Source organism: Bos javanicus, chromosome 5 (genome assembly GCF_032452875.1).
Source record: "Bos javanicus breed banteng chromosome 5, ARS-OSU_banteng_1.0, whole genome shotgun sequence".
In the NCBI taxonomy this organism is placed as follows: domain Eukaryota; kingdom Metazoa; phylum Chordata; class Mammalia; order Artiodactyla; family Bovidae; genus Bos; species Bos javanicus.
In genome coordinates, this window is record NC_083872.1 from 76,580,263 (window position 1) to 76,596,413 (window position 16,151).

The 16,151-nt window shown below is 44.8% G+C and overlaps 1 protein-coding gene across 3 annotated transcripts in view; it reads left to right on the top strand.

Annotated features, from left to right (window-relative positions):
* Positions 1-1,455: 1,455 nt before the first annotated feature.
* The window catches only part of USP18 (ubiquitin specific peptidase 18), a 30,241-nt gene continuing 15,545 nt past the window's right edge, over positions 1,456-16,151 (top strand). The window contains exons 1-4 of one of the 3 annotated variants that reach the window (XM_061417416.1): positions 1,456-1,517; positions 13,409-13,519; positions 14,580-14,676; positions 15,709-15,854. In XM_061417416.1, the coding sequence (XP_061273400.1) occupies positions 13,516-13,519; positions 14,580-14,676; positions 15,709-15,854 (247 nt within the window). In that variant the 5' untranslated portion in view covers positions 1,456-1,517; positions 13,409-13,515. Of the gene's footprint in view, positions 1,518-1,587; positions 1,722-13,408; positions 13,520-14,579; positions 14,677-15,708; positions 15,855-16,151 lie in introns of those variants that run through there. The other 2 variants (XM_061417415.1, XM_061417417.1) reach the window with 2 other exon arrangements.

Below are 16,151 nucleotides of genomic sequence, written 5' to 3' on the forward strand. Positions count from 1 at the left end.
TCACCAAGAGCAAGACCAATGGTCACTGGATGGCCTCTGACTAAAGGCACAGAGGATACATCATGTACATAGCATGGCTGTCAATCACGTGGAACCCAAATCCTATCAGTAGGAAACAAGCAGATAAACCCAAATTAAAGAACATTTTGGGAAACAAGAAGGATATACTTTTTTAAAAAGGCCAATATCATATAGGACAATAAAAAGTCAACTCCAGAGAAAAGGAATCTAAAGAGACATTAAAACTAGATGAAAAACCAGTGATTGATATTACTATAAACCTATCAGAATGGCTGAAACGAAAAATAGTGATAACACTAAGTGTTGGCAGATTTGCATGAAAACTGGATCACTTACATACTGCTGGTGGGGATGTAAAATGGTATAGTCACTCTGTAAAAGATTTTGACAATTTCTTTAAAAATTAAGCATGTATCATTATACTAGAAATTGTTCTTCTGGACATAATGCCAGGAAAATTAAAACTTAGGTCCACACAAAACTCCCATAAAGTTGTTAATAGTACCTTTGTTTGTAATAGAAACTGAAAATAACCCAGATATTCTACAACAGATGAATGGATAAACCAACTGTAGTCCACTAAAATAAAAAGATGCAAACTACTGATACATTCAACAACCTGGATGATTTTCTAGAGCGTTAAGCTAAGTGAAAAGGCCAATCTCCAAAGATTACGTGCTGTGTGATTTCATTTGGATCCAAATGAAATCCAAATGTGTTTTTTTGGCCACACCCGAGGATCACAGGATCTCAGTTTTCACCCACCAGGGATTGAACCTGTGCCCCCTGCATTGGAAGCACAGAGTCCTAAGCCCTGGACTGGTAGGGAATTACCCTACATAAAGTTTCTGGAATGACTAAGTTATACAAATGATGAACACATTAGTGTTTGGCAGAGGTTGAGGTCGGGGGTGGGGGGGTAGAAGTAGGTGTGTCTATGAAGGTGACCTATGAGATGCTTGAGTCCATGGACATGTTCTGCATGTCCTGCATGTTCTGCATGCATCGGTGTCAATATCCTGATTGTGATACTGTTGCAGAAACCAGTACTTGAGAAACCAAGCACCACACTCAGAGAGTTGGAAAACTCAGGTTTATTATGCCAGAGGGCCCAGAGGAGTTAATACTCCAAGCTCTGAGCCCTGAACAAAGGCTGTAAAACAGCCTGGCCAAGCTGTAAAACACCTCCAAATGACTATGGAGATCTTAAAATGTCCAAACAAGAGCTTATTCTAGGAACCAGTTTAGGCCTTGTTCTGCAAACCGCGCGCACGTTTAAACACGAAACCAACTGCGGAGGCACGGACTTCGAGCTCAGGAGCGCTTCCTCCGCTGAGTTTCGCTTTCAGTTCGCAGGAAACGAAAGCCTAGGGCCAGGGTGGGGGCGGGGATGGGGCGGGGACGGGGCGGGGACGAGGGTGTGGGCGGGGACAGAGGTGCTGGTGAAAGGGCGCCCGGTGAACGGGGACCCAGAGGGCCAGAAGTAGGGGACCGAGGTGAGTAGGGAGGCGCGGGGACAGACGCGGGGACCGAAGTGGACGGACCGGGCGTCGCCCGCTGCGCCAGCCCCGCAGCCTCCTGGAGGGCCCCACACTGTGGCTGTACTTCCCCCACATTCGACTTGGCAGCGCGGGTCTGACGCTTCGCGGCTCTTAAGGCAAGTTTGGTGGTACTTACTGGAAACTTGCTCTCTGCGGAAGGTAAGGCGGGGCTCTGCTCATTGCCTCGTGGATACTGACAGGATTTATTTGGGTTCCGCGGATTATAATAATGGTCTGTATTCATTAATAGGTGTATTGGATCGATGCAGTTTTCCCACTCTGATGTACTGATTTAGACATTTTGCATGACTTTAATTAAAGAAGAAATGGCAAAACTGTCGAAGCTTGTAAGAAAAATTCCAAAAAATACAGACAAATCTGTGAGATAGAAATAAGGTTTCTTTTAATCGTTAACTCGCTATCATTTTATTGGGTACCTTACCAGAAATTTTTATATGTACAACTCCAAAATTGCTCTGTAAGTTTGCTTTCCCCCCAGCTAACAGTATATTATAGACATGTTTCTATGGCAAGAGATAGGGTAGGTCCACTTCATTTTAAAAACTGGTGAAAAATATGAGAGGTACGTCTTTCTATTTAAACATTCCATGGACGTTTAGGTTCTTTCCCGTTTTTACTGGTATGGATGATACAACAGTATCATTTATAGTCATAGTTGTGCAAATATATGAGCATATTTGTGGAGAGTTCCTATAAGTAGAATTGCTGGGTCAGTGGCATACAGACTGAGAAATTTTAAAGATTTTGTTAAATTGTGCAAATCAGAATATTTTAGTCTGAAGTTAGACCTTTAAACCTAAAACTCTATTCTATGACCCCTGAAAATCTGGACTTAAAGCGTTTTGAAAATTAAAGCAGAGCCTTCACTTTCATGCTTTACGGCATTGAGGTAGCTATACTTTGAAATCGTTGAAATAGGGGCACATATTTAAATTATTTCTTTTTGGTGGCTCAGACAGTGAAGAATCTTCCTGCAATGCGGGAGACCTGGGTTTGATCCCTGGGTTGGGAAGATCCCCTGGAGAAGGAAATGGCAACCCACTCCAGTATTCTCACCTGGAGAATTCCATGGACCTAGGAACCTGGTGGGCTACAGTCCATAGTATCACAAAAGAGTCAGACATGACTGGGTCACAAAAGAGTCAGATATGACTGAGCGACTGACACATACTTTGCATTTGGTGTCACACTGTGAGGGTGAGGTGGGGGCTTCAGCCTGGACATTTAGGAGGTCTGCTGTGCTCATGGGAACCAGACAGGCCATCAGCTAACAGGTACACAGCTCCATCCTGGTTTTTGGATCTCTATCAAGGAACTGGAAAAAAAAGAAACTTAAATTTTTTTTTTTAACCAATAAAAATTCATTGCACAGTATAGATGCTTTTATATTAAATATGGTGATGAGCTTGCAAAGAGGTTTCATGTGGAGTGCTTCAGTCTGTGTGCCCAGCGCATTACCATTACTGGAGAAGCACACACAAACATGAAATATGAGATCTGAATCTGTTGCCATGATGGGTTTGATTTGGACTGTGAGGCTTGCATCACATTCCAGGCATGTAGGTTTTGTTCCTCTTTGGGCATTTAAGGACGGATTTGGTTTTCCTTGCAGAGAGTCTAGTAGTGAGTGAAGAGCCCAGTTAGAGCCCCAGGCCAGCCCAGGTTTCCTACATTGGGTCTTACGCTGTTTCTCTGAAGTCTCCGGTTGTTTCTGTGGCAACAATGGTGCCTAGTCTAAGCCAGCTGTTTCTGTCCTCCACATCTCCCATTTATAAGCGTGAAACTTTTAGGAAGAGTGGGTTAAGTTAGTTTTGTTCTTTGGAACCTAAAATTTTATTAAATAGGAGACTATTTTTCAGAGCAATTTTAGGTTCACAGCAAAATTGAGTACACAGAGTTCCTATATACCTCCTGCCCCTCCAGCCTCCTCCACTGTAAACAGTTTGTTACAATTTATGAACATAGGTCGTTATCATCCAAAGTCTGTGCTTTACATTAGGGTTCATTGTTCTGTGCATTCTATGAATTTTGACAAATGTATAATGGCGTGTATCCACCATGTGTCAGACAGAATAGGAATAGTCTCACTGCCCTAAGAATCCTGTGTTGGAGCCCATTTTTTAGTCAGGCATTGAGTTTGAAAATTCAGCATCGTTAAAATATTCCTCAAAATATATCCATTCTCCTTTCCCCCGTCACCACTTGCTTAGCTCACTTTCCCCATCCTTCTCAGATCTTTAAGTTTCGCTTTCTTTTGCCCCACCTACCTGTCTCCTCTGTGACTAGGTCTGAAGTTTCCCTTCTCTCTCTCTTGCTCTTTGGGATCTGGCCTCTCACCTCTCCAGATGATACCTCCACTGGGTTTTACTGTCTTATTTTCAAGGTCTGGCAGACTGCAGAGTAATGTCTCTGGAAAACAGGCTGATCCCTTCCTACTGTTTCATCAGATTTCCTTCGATGTGGTCTCAAAGTCCTAGGTTTTGCTCATGGAATTGTCAACCGCCATCATTTCTCTGTCAGTTTAACTTTCCTAGGCTGATCCTCATAAGGGGAACAACTGTTTATGACTATTGAAAATATTTACTAAGAAAAGAGAGAGTGTTATCTGAGCCATTTAACATGAGCCTGTTAATTATGCCACTTATATTTAGCATTTTCTGAGTTTATTATGTTCTCCTCCCTTCACCTTTTATAAAAGGATTGAGAAAAAATTGTAAAACTTCTCATTCCTAATTCACTAATTTTTTGGATCTTAGAATAGAAACACTATTGCTAAGAAGGACTCCCTTAAAAGATTTTAAATCTATGCCTTATATGATTTATTGCTTGTTTAAAATCATATTAATTGTAAGAAATTAAGAGAAATAATCCAGGGAAAGACAAAAATTGTTTGTAACCAATTGGAATTACCCTTTAATGACATTTTTGATATATTTTGTCTCAGTCTTTTTTTCTCTATGTGTGTAGTTATGTTTTATAAAATTGAGTTCATACTATGTAATTTGTAAAATAAAGAAAATAGGCTGTAAAAATGAATTTTGGTGAACAGTCTTCACATAGATCTTTGTATGGATCTCTATTTCTTGAAGCCAGAGTCCTGGAGCAGAGTCATGTTAACCAGTAGTCTTTCAGCTAAAAGTATCAGGAACCCATTTCAGGCTAATTTTAAAAAGAGCAGAGGGGATTCTGAGTGGAGACCTCTGGGGGCAGGCATCTGGAGGCTGGGTTGGTCTAGGGCATCAGCTGGCTGTCTTGGGACTCTGTCTTCTTCTCCATCTCTTAGTTCTGTTACCTGTCATTGGCCCTTTTCCTTGGCTGGGGTTTTTTCTTCCTGTAGTGGGAAAGATGGTCTGATTTACAATCTTCTGGCCTAAAATCTCATCTAAGAAGTCTAAAGGCTGATTATTATCAGTCCTGACTGGGTTGTGTGACCACTGCAGAAACAGCCACCGTGAGCCCTGTGAGGCCAGGCCTCTGAGCCAGGCAGTGGGTGTGGGCTCCACCCAGTCTTCATAGTCTGAAAGTTGAGAGAGTTTTTGTAAAGAAAAAGTGAGTCTGCTACCAAAAAGTGGGGTACTGGGCTGCAGAAATGACAGCTGTCCACTGGAGTCGTTTTTGAGGTGTGGTGCGCATTGCCAAGTGTGCGCCCAGGCTGACTGTGGTTGTCCACTCCCCGTGGCCATGTGTGGATGAGGAGCTGCTGCTCTGCACCTCGTCTGTGTCTGCCCAGGTGACACTATGAGATCTTCACTGCTGACGCCTTAAATGGAAATAAAGCAGCCGGGAAATCATGCCCCTTTAGGGAGAGCAATACTGGAACTGAACTGAAAACAGTCTTCATGAAATGACTTGAAGGTAGCTGGTCTGCACGCACACCTCTGTGCCGGTGGTCAGCCCCCTGAAGCCTGAACTTGGTCAGTGCTTGTCCAGAATAGCCTCTCAGCCTTAATGCGCCCCTAGGTGCATTCACTCGGGAATCTTGTCAAAATGCAGATTCCAGTCCTGCCTCTTTAACAGACTTCAGGTGGTACTTACGCCACTGGTCCAGAGACCTGCCTTTCTAGTGACAAGATGTTAGACAAGTGGTTGCCAGTATTTTAGCAAAACAAAAGAAAACCTCCCCTTCAGATAAGAATCATACTCTCAATATCCATTAATTGAGAAAACACATTGGAAATTACTACATATTCAGAAAAGCTTTTACACCTTTTGGCAGAACACTAAAGGACTGAATGTTAAACTCAGTGTTTGATTACAGGTGAGGCCATCTGCCTCTCGCCTGTGCTGAAATGCACTCCAATTTCAGTACATTGCTGGAGTTGAAGAACGGGAGGATCTTATAGCTGGTGTCCCCTGAGAAGCGTTTGGATTCTCAACAAGGCTTTTAGTGTGACTACTTCTTCAGTGCTTTCCAGTGAACAAACTGCAGGTGCTAAGTTCTGCAAACTACAGCATTAGGGCGTATTTGTGTGAGTGTGTGTGTTATTGTTTGAGTAGCCTTTTAATCACATAGTGTCTGCTATTCAGTAGTGTTTGAACATCTTACAGTAAGTTTGTGACAAAACCATTCCAAAATCTCTGATGAAGGATGGTGAAACTGTCTCGCTGTCTTTCTCTGACTAGGATTTCTTGTTACATTCTTCTGTGCTATAGTTACCTCCTGGACACATACTGAAGGGTGTGAACAAAACACTGTATGCCAGACCTGCCATATAATTTGTGGGTCCCCTAGTAAAGTAAGAACATGGGGCTCCTTATTAAACAGTTGTGAAGAATTTCAAGACTGCAACAAGGGAGCATTAAACCAAACCGGGCACTTCTGTGTGTGTCTTTGCAGCTACACAGGTTGTGTACTCATCAAGCCAGCCCTGACTATGTCTGTGACTGCCAAACCATTCATAGCCTTCACCTTGTTTGCTCCACTGTTGATGACAACTGTATGACATTGACATTTAAAAAACTGGTTTTCCAGTCTATAAATATTCTTCAATCAAACTTTTTAGGAGAGAATCTGACTGGACTCACCATTAACCCATCATGCTGTTTAAAATAGGCTCTGGTTGTTTCTGCCTGTTCACATGCTTGGTGTATATGATACAGAAGTAGCACATTTAAAATGATCACTGTTTATTTGATGTGTACAGCAGAATGTAATTCAGAAAATTTATTTCTAGAAACATATTTTCCAGAGCAGGTTGTCCTTAGGATTCATAGTTTAGGTAACTGTCAAAAGTCAAGCGTTTTATTTCCAACCATTGAATTGAGTAACCATATAAAGTCATCATTCAGACAAGCGTTTTTAACCTCCACAAGTAGAACAGATCTTAAAAAGAGTGCTTGATTCATGTGTATAGTCTGATTTTTGAAGTTTGACAAGTGTGAACAAATTGTGTTTTTGGCATTTGGTTTCTTTTCAGATTTTTTAATATTGTTTCTTATACCTGGATTGAAAAATGATTTATTCTTGATTTTTTTGTAGATATTTTTGGAGTTTTTCCTCCTGATGATAACTGGTAAAACTGATGTTCTGGTTTAAATTCATCTACACAAGATTTGAAGTATTTGCAAAAAAAATAATTTGCAGATATGTTTTTTTTTCTTGAAAGACTCATGACTTAATTGGAATTACGTAATTAAAATTTAAATACAATTCTTAGAGATTATTTTAATATGAGAAGTCTGACATACTGAACAATTTTGCAAAGTGTAGAATTGTTACAATCTAACTCTGTTATTCTAAATTACTTTAAAATTTAATAAAATTGCCTAACATAGCTTTGTAAATCAGCTATATTCCAATAAAAAATTTTCATAAAGTTGTAAGCCAAAAAAGATAAAATATTCTCTGTAAGCTATTTAGCAAACTTATTCACTCTCTTTACTACATGTATTTTCAATTTCTTTTCCTTTTTTAATATTTTAAGATAATTTTATGCATATAATTAGTGGTCCAAACCATTCACTGTTGCAGCATCTTTCTTTTGCAGTGAAAGTTATGCTTTAATGTCTCAACATAGAAAGTATATGAGATTCTCTACCCTAAGCTGTGTGGATCATTTGCAACTGGATCTTCAGATATTAACAGTTAATCCAGGTGACCCCCCTTTTTTGTTACACTGGTCACCTGGGGGGTGACCACAATGACCATTCAATCATGTGCCAGTGCAGGGACACCAGGAGGGACACTGAGGTGGGCGTTTGGTGGTTGGGCTCTCAAAGGCTGAGGCCAAAGAGTGGATGGATCTTAGCTGAATAATAATAAAGTGAAGCCATGCTCTGGTACTTCCTACTCCATCTGAAAAATGGAAGTCTTCATACAGTGTTTAGCGTGCGTTTGGGTACGGTGCCACTTTCGTCCAGAGCTCTGTCTGTAGATGGGAATGACTGGTCTTTCTGTCAGATCTAGGGTTTGGTATTTTGTCTTTTACTATCTGTTCTTCAGTGTGTGCTCTGGTCTGCCTACTTGGTACTCTGCTCTGCAGTCTGTCTTCAGCCTTTGTCTACACGGTCATTCCCCTGCATCCCACTAGGTGGCAAGGCTGACACACCCACATGATTCGGCTTCTGCTTTTCTCGCTGGAGACAGAGCTCTGAGGGAATCTGCCTTTAAGGTTAGGGTTCTTCTTAATTAAATTAATTAAACTGAGTGTCTTTGGGAAAAATCCTGGGAGTGATCTGTGATTCAGATTTGTCAGCAGTAGGTCAGCTCTATGTTCCCTGCTGGGCTATGCAATGTGAATGACTCCTTCATGCCCATGTCAGACCTGTGTCTTCATGCCTGTGTCTTGTCTCCTCAGACTACTGCCCTTGACTCCAAGTTCCAATTAATTCATTAGCTGCTGCTGCTGCTGCTGCTAAGTCGCTTCAGTCGTGTCCGACTCTATGCGACCCCATAGACGGCAGCCCACTAGGCTCCGTCGTCCCTGGGATTCTCCAGGCAAGAACACTGGAGTGGGTTGCCATTTCCTTCGCCAATGCATGAAAGTGAAAAGTGAAAATGAAGTCGCTCAGCCGTTCCTACTCTTTGCGACCCCATGGACTGTAGCCTACCAGGCTCCTCTGTCCATGGGATTTTCCAGGCAAGAGTACTGGAGTCGGTTGCCATTGCCTTCTCCGATTCATTAGCTAGTGAATTATAAATAAATGTTTATGAACCCCTTTCCCCTAGCTGGAACATTACTGGCAAGTACATGCTTTCTGCTTGTCTCTTCCCTCTGCTTCCCTGTCAGAGGTAATGGCCTTTTTGATCATAGTTATCCGTTTAAGAAGCTTTATCTCCTGTGCCCATTGATGCCTGAACAATGTAATATCTCATTTTCCTTGAGTTTGAATTACAAAAGAAATATTATATATTATCTTCTAAGAATTGTCTTTTGACTCAACACTGTTTCTAAGATTTACCCTTTCCGGACATGTTCACTCAGGTGCAGCTAAGGAGTATAATTTCACTGTGTACATCTATTACAGCCCATGTACTCATTCTTCTGCCTTTGGGTCAAGTGCTTGGATTGTTTCCATGTTTTTGCTGTACAAACAGGACTGATGTGAACTTTCTTGTATATGTCTCCAGGGACGCACGTAAGAATTTCTCTTAAAAATTTTTGGGTCGAAGTTAAGTGAAACTAGATGATGGCAAATTGTTTTCCCAAGTGATTGTACCATTTTACACACCCCCCAAGTGGTGTGTAAGAGATTGTATTTATCTACATTCTTTCCAACACTTGGTTCAATCACAAATTTTTTTGGCTGCACTGAGCCCTTGTTACTTGAACCGTGAACTTCCAGATGTTCAAACTGATTTTAGAAAAGGGAGAGGACCCAGAGATCAAATTGCCAACATCCACTGGATCATTAAAAAAGCAAGAGAGTTCCAGAAAAACATCTATTTCTGCTTTATTGACTCTGCCAAAGCCTTTGACTGTGTGGATCACAATAAACTGTGGAAAATTCTGAAAGAGATGGGAATACCAGACCACCTGACCTGCCTCTTGAGAAACCTGTATGCAGGTCAGGAAGCAACAGTTAGATCTGGACATGGAACAACAGACTGGTTCCAAATAGGAAAAGGAGTACGTCAAGGCTGTCTATTGTCACCCTGCTTATTTAACTTATATGCAGAGTACATCATGAGAAACTCTGGGCTGGAGGAAGCACAAGCTGGAATCAAGACTGCCAGGAAAAATATCAATAACCTCAGATACGCAGATGACACCACCCTTATGGCAGAAAGTGAAGAAGAACTAAAGAGCCTCTTGATGAAAGTGAAAGAGGAAAGTGAAAAGGTTGGCTTAAAGCTCGACATTCAGAAAACTAAGATTATGGCATCCAGTCTCATCACTTCTTGGCAAATAGACGGGGAAACAGTGGAAGTAGTGGCTGACTTTATTATTCTGGGCTCCAAAATCATTGCAGATGGTGATTACAGCCGTAAAATAAAAGATGCTTACTCCTTGGAAGAAAAGTTATGACCAACTTAGACAGCATATTAAAAAGCAGAGACATTACTTTGCCAACTAAGGTCCATCTAGTCAAGGCTATGGTTTTTCCATTTGTCATGTATGGATGTAAGAGTTGGACTATAAAGAAAGCTGAGCACCGAAGAATTGATGCTTTTGAACTGTGGTGTTGGAGAAGACTCTTGAGAGTCCCTTGGACTGCAAGGAGATCCAACCAGTCCATCCTAAAGGAGGTCAGTCCTGAGTGTTCATTGGAAGGACTGATGTTGAAGCTGAAACTCCAATACTTTGGCCACCTAATGTGAAAAGCTGACTCATTTGAAAAGACCCTGATGCTGGGAAAGACTGAGGGCAGGAGGAGAAGGGAACCCACAGAGGATGAGATGGTTGGATGGCATCATCGACTCGATGGACGTGGGTTTGGGTGGACTCCGGGAGTTGGTGATGGACAGGGAGGCCAGGCATGCTGTGGTTCATGGGGTCGCAAAGAGTCGGACACAACTGAGCGCCTGAACTGAGCCCTTGTTGTGGTGCACAGGCTTTCTCTAGTTGTGGAGTGCTGGCTCTAGAGCACAGGCTCAGTAGTTGTGTCATATGGGCTTAGTTGTCCTGTGGCGTGGGGGTCTTCCCTGACCAGAGATTGAACCTGTGTCCCCTGCATTGGAAGGTATATTCTTAACCACTGGACCACCAGGGAAGTCCCCAGAATTCTTAACCGATGCCAGTTTAACAGTGTAAAATGGTATCTCATTATGGTCAAGGTTTGCAGTTCCCTGACCACTAGTGACCACTTAACTTTTTATAAAACTTCAAATTCTGAAACTCTACATTTTTTCCAGTCCTGACTTAGATTCAGCTATGCAGATTTGCTCAGAGTCCTTTGCACACTCTTCCCACATGCTCCTCCCCCAACCATTGGGCTTCTTTGCACATCACCTGCCTTGTCCCAAGGTGTCCTTTATTTTAAACCATACCCTTTCCTTCATAATAAACTCAGATCCAGACCCACTTTTCCCACAAAACTTGCCCTTGTGAACATCAGGGAATTTAGGTCACTTCATTTAAACACTGAGTCCTAATAGGCCTCTCAGCCAGTGGCTAAAGTGCAGATGGGTACAAGGCGTTTAGCTACGTTTATTAATAACCTTAGGGGGAGTTCCATGGTGGTCCAGTGGTTAAGACTCTGTGTTCCCCATGAAGGGGCCTGGGTTCAATCCTGGCCGGGGAACTAGATCCTGTCCACTGCAACTAAGAGATCCCTCGTGCTACAGCTAAGATCCAGCACAGCCAAATAAATGTTTAAAAGCAAACCCTTAACTTTGTACACTGTGACCTTGTAATTATATTTCTAAGAATCTCTCCCAAATACTGATTTAGCGACTGGTTGTATCTGATGGTCAGGTAAGTTAGAAAGCCACAGACTTATTTGCATCAGGATAGGGAAATGATGGTCATGAGTTTGCGCAAGCTCTGCAAGATACAGAACAGGGAAGTCTGGTGTGCTGCAGTCCATAGTGTCACAAAGAGTTGGACACGACTGAGTGACTGAACGACAACAAGGGGAATAATTGAGCAAACAGTATGGGTTGTGGCCTCAGCTTAGACTCTGGGCAGGCCTGAGCCCTGAGCTGCCGGCAAAGCTGAAGCCCTATCAGCAGAACTCCATGAGATGAAAAGGAAGGAGGCAGTGGGAGGCCCGGGCGTAGATCCCACTTCCGTATCAAGTCTGCTTGTAGACACAAGGGAACCTTTGTGCATGGATCGCTGTGTTGGACAGTGCCCTGCAGACACCTGTGTGCACTCTGGGAAGGTACAGACAGGGTACGGTGCTTGGGACCTGTTCTGAGACTCCTGAGATTCCAAGTATACCTGGAGAGGATGCACAGGTAGCTGAAGTCTGTGCTGTCTGGAGGAAGTGGGTTGTGGTTCACATGACCTTGTTTACAGCTGTGGTTTTGTTGTATCTGTGACCTTTGGTTTGACTGAGGAAAAATCAGATAGGTAGAGAAAGGTTTTATACCTAAAGATATTCCCTGTATTTTTTTTTTTTTTAAGTAATGGTAAATAATTGAAAACAACCAGATTATTCCACAGTGTTTGTTGCTATATTAGGAATCATTGTGAAATGGTTGATAATGTACTGCTTTTTCTATCTCATGTTACAAGAATTTTCCCAAGTCATTTTAAGCACTTTATAAATTTTCTTGTGTGCTGATATAGCAACAAAATTACAGGCCTCTGTCAGTGACCCGTGACCACAGAAGGGGAAAAGGAGAAAGCCCAGGGCAGAAAAGAATGTGTGATAAAGTTTATTATGTGACTGTGCACACATGGGCGTGGTGTTTGGGTTCCCAAGGACATTTACCAGTCAGTGCTGGCTGAGTGTCGGCATTTCTTGGTGGAGCCTGTTGAGAAGAAGAGTATATACTGTGTGTGTGTGTGTGTGTGTGTGTGTGTGTGTGTGTGTTGTCTAAGAAAACTCAATAGACTGAGGACCTGCTATTGACTTGCTCCTCCGTTGATGGTGTCATCCCAGCTGAGATGATCGTGGGAGAGGTGTGCTGGGGAGCACCCTTGGGAAGACACCAGGGCGGGGGGCAGGGAGAAGTGAACACAGCAGGGTGGGCAAAGAGGGGACTCGAACTGCCAGACTCTGCAACAGAAGCCTCAGCTGATCCTAAGGGGAACTCGGGACTGGGTGACCCTTCAGAGCTATCACACCTTCAGGCAGGTGGTAAGGCCGTCATGCCCCTCATTGTCGAACCCCTGGAGAGGGACTGGGCCAGCTGTCTTCACTGGGATGAATTCCTCCAGGGCCTCAGTGGGGGGCTGTTGACCACCAACACCTGTCAGCCTGGGGAAGGGCTTCTGCCCTTCCAGAGTCTGGGTGTCGCCACCTCCCACCACAGGCAATATAGCTGTTCCCACATCAGGGTACAATGAGCCAGGTATCCGGATGGTCCTTGTACCGCACCCATGGGGCGTCAACAGCACCCTGGCTTCCCCGCTGAGGAACCAGGACAGGCTTCCTCCGGTCCAGCATGCAGACAGCCTTTGGGCAGTGGCACTGATGGCCTCCAGCGATGGTTTGGGCCTGGGATTGAGCAACAGGGAGACCCAGGTGTATGGCCTGGACCCTTGGTGAATGTGGAGCCGTTTGCCTGAATAGAGAGCCCAGAGGTAGGGGGAGAGGTTGTGGCCATGGGTCCTGATGAGGAGACAGTGGGGATGAGGGACCACAGGGATGGTGCTCGCCGAGTTGTCGATTTTCGCCCTATAGCTTTGTGGCTGGTCTCCCCAGACACTGACCGTCTAAGACTGACTGTTGGAAGTCAAAACTGGTCACACAGATGTTCTTCCTCTTCACAGAGGGCCTCCCAAGGCCAGCTCATGAACGCTCTTCTGGGAAGTGAGGTCTAGCTGTCCTGAAGACGCCTGCAGCAGCTGTCAGTCCAGGGACCTTGGAGCAACCACTGATGGGTACGTGCCGGGACCCCTGCCAGTCCTGGCTGTCTGCACGTTTCTCTGCAGAGCCCATTGAGAAGGACGAGGCAGAGGAAGCCCAGCCCACCAGCCAAGACCCCGCTTCTGCTCTTTTGTCTGCATAGAAACGCTTTGCTTGTCCACTGGACCCTGAAGCCGTGGAGCCGTGTGGTCCATGAGGCCTGCTCTCTTGTGCCTCCACTTTGGCAGCTGTGCAGTGGGGACTATTGAGCTCCTGAGCACATAGGCTTGTTGGGAAAAATGGGGACCACTTTAATCCCGCACACCTGGGGCTTCTGCTGAGTGGGGAGTGGACATCTGTGGCCCTGCTGGACCAGATTCCTGGTTCTTGTTGCCCTAGCATATATACCAGAGCCCTTTCCCCAGGAACTCTGAGAAAGTGGACTCCCTTCCTCTTAAATGACACACCTTGTAGGGCCTGCTGAGCACAGGGTGGGTGGGAGAGGGGAGGTTGGTGGTTAGTGGGTCAGAGAAATGCTCTCTTGGTTTTCCCACATCCACGGAAGTTCCCTGTAGCTTGCAGCCTCTTGAGGTAAGTTCAGATGAGGTGGGTCCCCCAAGCTGTCTCTTGATTTCCTCCCACCGTGTGGTAGGGCCTGGGTAGGGTGTTTGCACCAGGGTCTGGAATAGGTTGTCTGGGAGGGTGTTCTTGGCCCTGACCCCGTGGATGCCCACTGTGGCCCAGCGCTGTGGGGCAGCTGCCGGGCAGGGCTCCGAGCTCCCCCAGATGCTGTCTGTAGTCTTCTCTTCCTCTGCTCTTACTGCTGCACTGTTACCAGTTTGACAGCGAATGATGCCCCTCGTTGTGGCGTGTCTCTTTCCTGGACGGTGGAGACTTTGGCTGCTGTTTCACTTTTCAGAGGCTGGTGTTTCTCTTTCGTTTCCAATTTGTTTGCAACCTCCTTAGTGAATTCTTTGTGCCCCTGGGAGTCCTTTGTAGGATTTCACGTCCTCATGAGGGCCGAGAAGAATGTTTGGTGTTTGTTGAGTTCCATGGAGGGCCTTTCTCTCAGTGTCTTCCCTCTGCTCCTTGCAGGCCCGGTCGGTTTACACAACATTGGACAGACATGCTGTCTTAACTCCCTGATCCAGGTGCTTGTTAGAAATGTGGGATTTGCCAAGATACTGAAGAGGTAAGACCATTGTTAAGGCAGATGAATGTGTGTATTGTTTTTTGTTTTTGTTTATTCTGTTATTCAGTTATTTGGACTTTGAGAAGTCTTCTTTCAAAAGCTGCCAGAGAAGAGATCTTGTTTTGTACAATCTGAACTATACATTGTAATCATCTAGGAAGTTTAAAAAAATGTGAAATGCTGATCCCACTCCAGATATTTGGTTTCACTTGGGATCTGCATGGGTTTCTAGGGTGGGGCCCAAGATGGGTACTTTCCAGAAAACTCCCCAGATGATTCTAAAATGCAGCCAGACTGAGAACCACTGATTTGGTTAAAAGGAAGTTGGGATAGTATCAGTAGGCGGGTCCATGAGTCTGTTGACTTTTCTCAAACAGCACACACACACACACACATACACACACAGAGTATATATACACACAGTACACACACTGTGAAAACCCTTCTTTTCAGTGGGTTCTGCCAAGAAGTGTTGAGGCTCAGCCAGCAGTGACTGAGTGGAACACCATGCCAATGTGTGCATATTCACATAATACACCTTATCGCTCATTCTTTTCTGCCTTGAGCTTTCTCCTTTTCCCGTTTCATGGACACGGGAGGTTGCCTGTAATTAAATCATTGCCAGAATACACTGACGTTCCTTCCCGTGTCCTTCCCAGGACTAGACGTTACTTGCTGTTTCCCTTTGAAGGACTTCAGGCTGGGTGTGTGCTGAGGACCGAGGACCTACTGCTCTTGCCCTTCATCTTGGTGTGATTCTCGTGCAGGGTGGGGAGAGGGTGCCCCGTCTCGAGAGGATGCTCTATAGCTGATTTGCTGACATGGCCGTCCTCAGCCTTGTCTGTACATTTTAGTCATCCGGGAAATAAAAATTTTGATAAATGGGCCCCGCCCCCAGAAATCCTGATGTGGTCCATCTGCGGAGTGGCCCGGACATGGAGATTTTTGAAAGTTCTCCCAGGTGACTCTAGTGTGGCCCTGGCGTTGAGAACAGTGGGGACAGGGAGGTTTGTGGCTCTTCTCACCCGGCAGGATAACGGTGCCAGGCAGAGCTGAGGAGCAGAGGAGGAGTGTCCCCTTCCAGCTGCTCTTGCTGCTGGAGAAGATGCAGGACAGCCGGAAGAAGGCGGTGCAGCCCACGGAGCTGGCCTACTGTCTGCAGAAGTACAACATTCCGAGTAAGACGGTCCTCCTGCTCTGGCTCCCGGCCTGGTGCTCTGAGGGGAAGGGGAGCTCTTGGAGGGGTGAGGGGGAGGGAGCAGAAGAGAGGAGAGTGGAGGAAAGGAGGGGCCTCATGGCCCTTGAGTGCACAGGAAGGAAACCCTCCTTGTGTTGGACGCCTGTGTGTGTATCTGAAATACCTTAAACAACCCTCATCTCGCAGGGACAGCATTTATTTCGTTATTCATGTTTTACTTTCGTACTCACTCTTTTCCTGCCTCTCAGTGGAGTAAGTCAGCCTAGGAGTCTCCTCA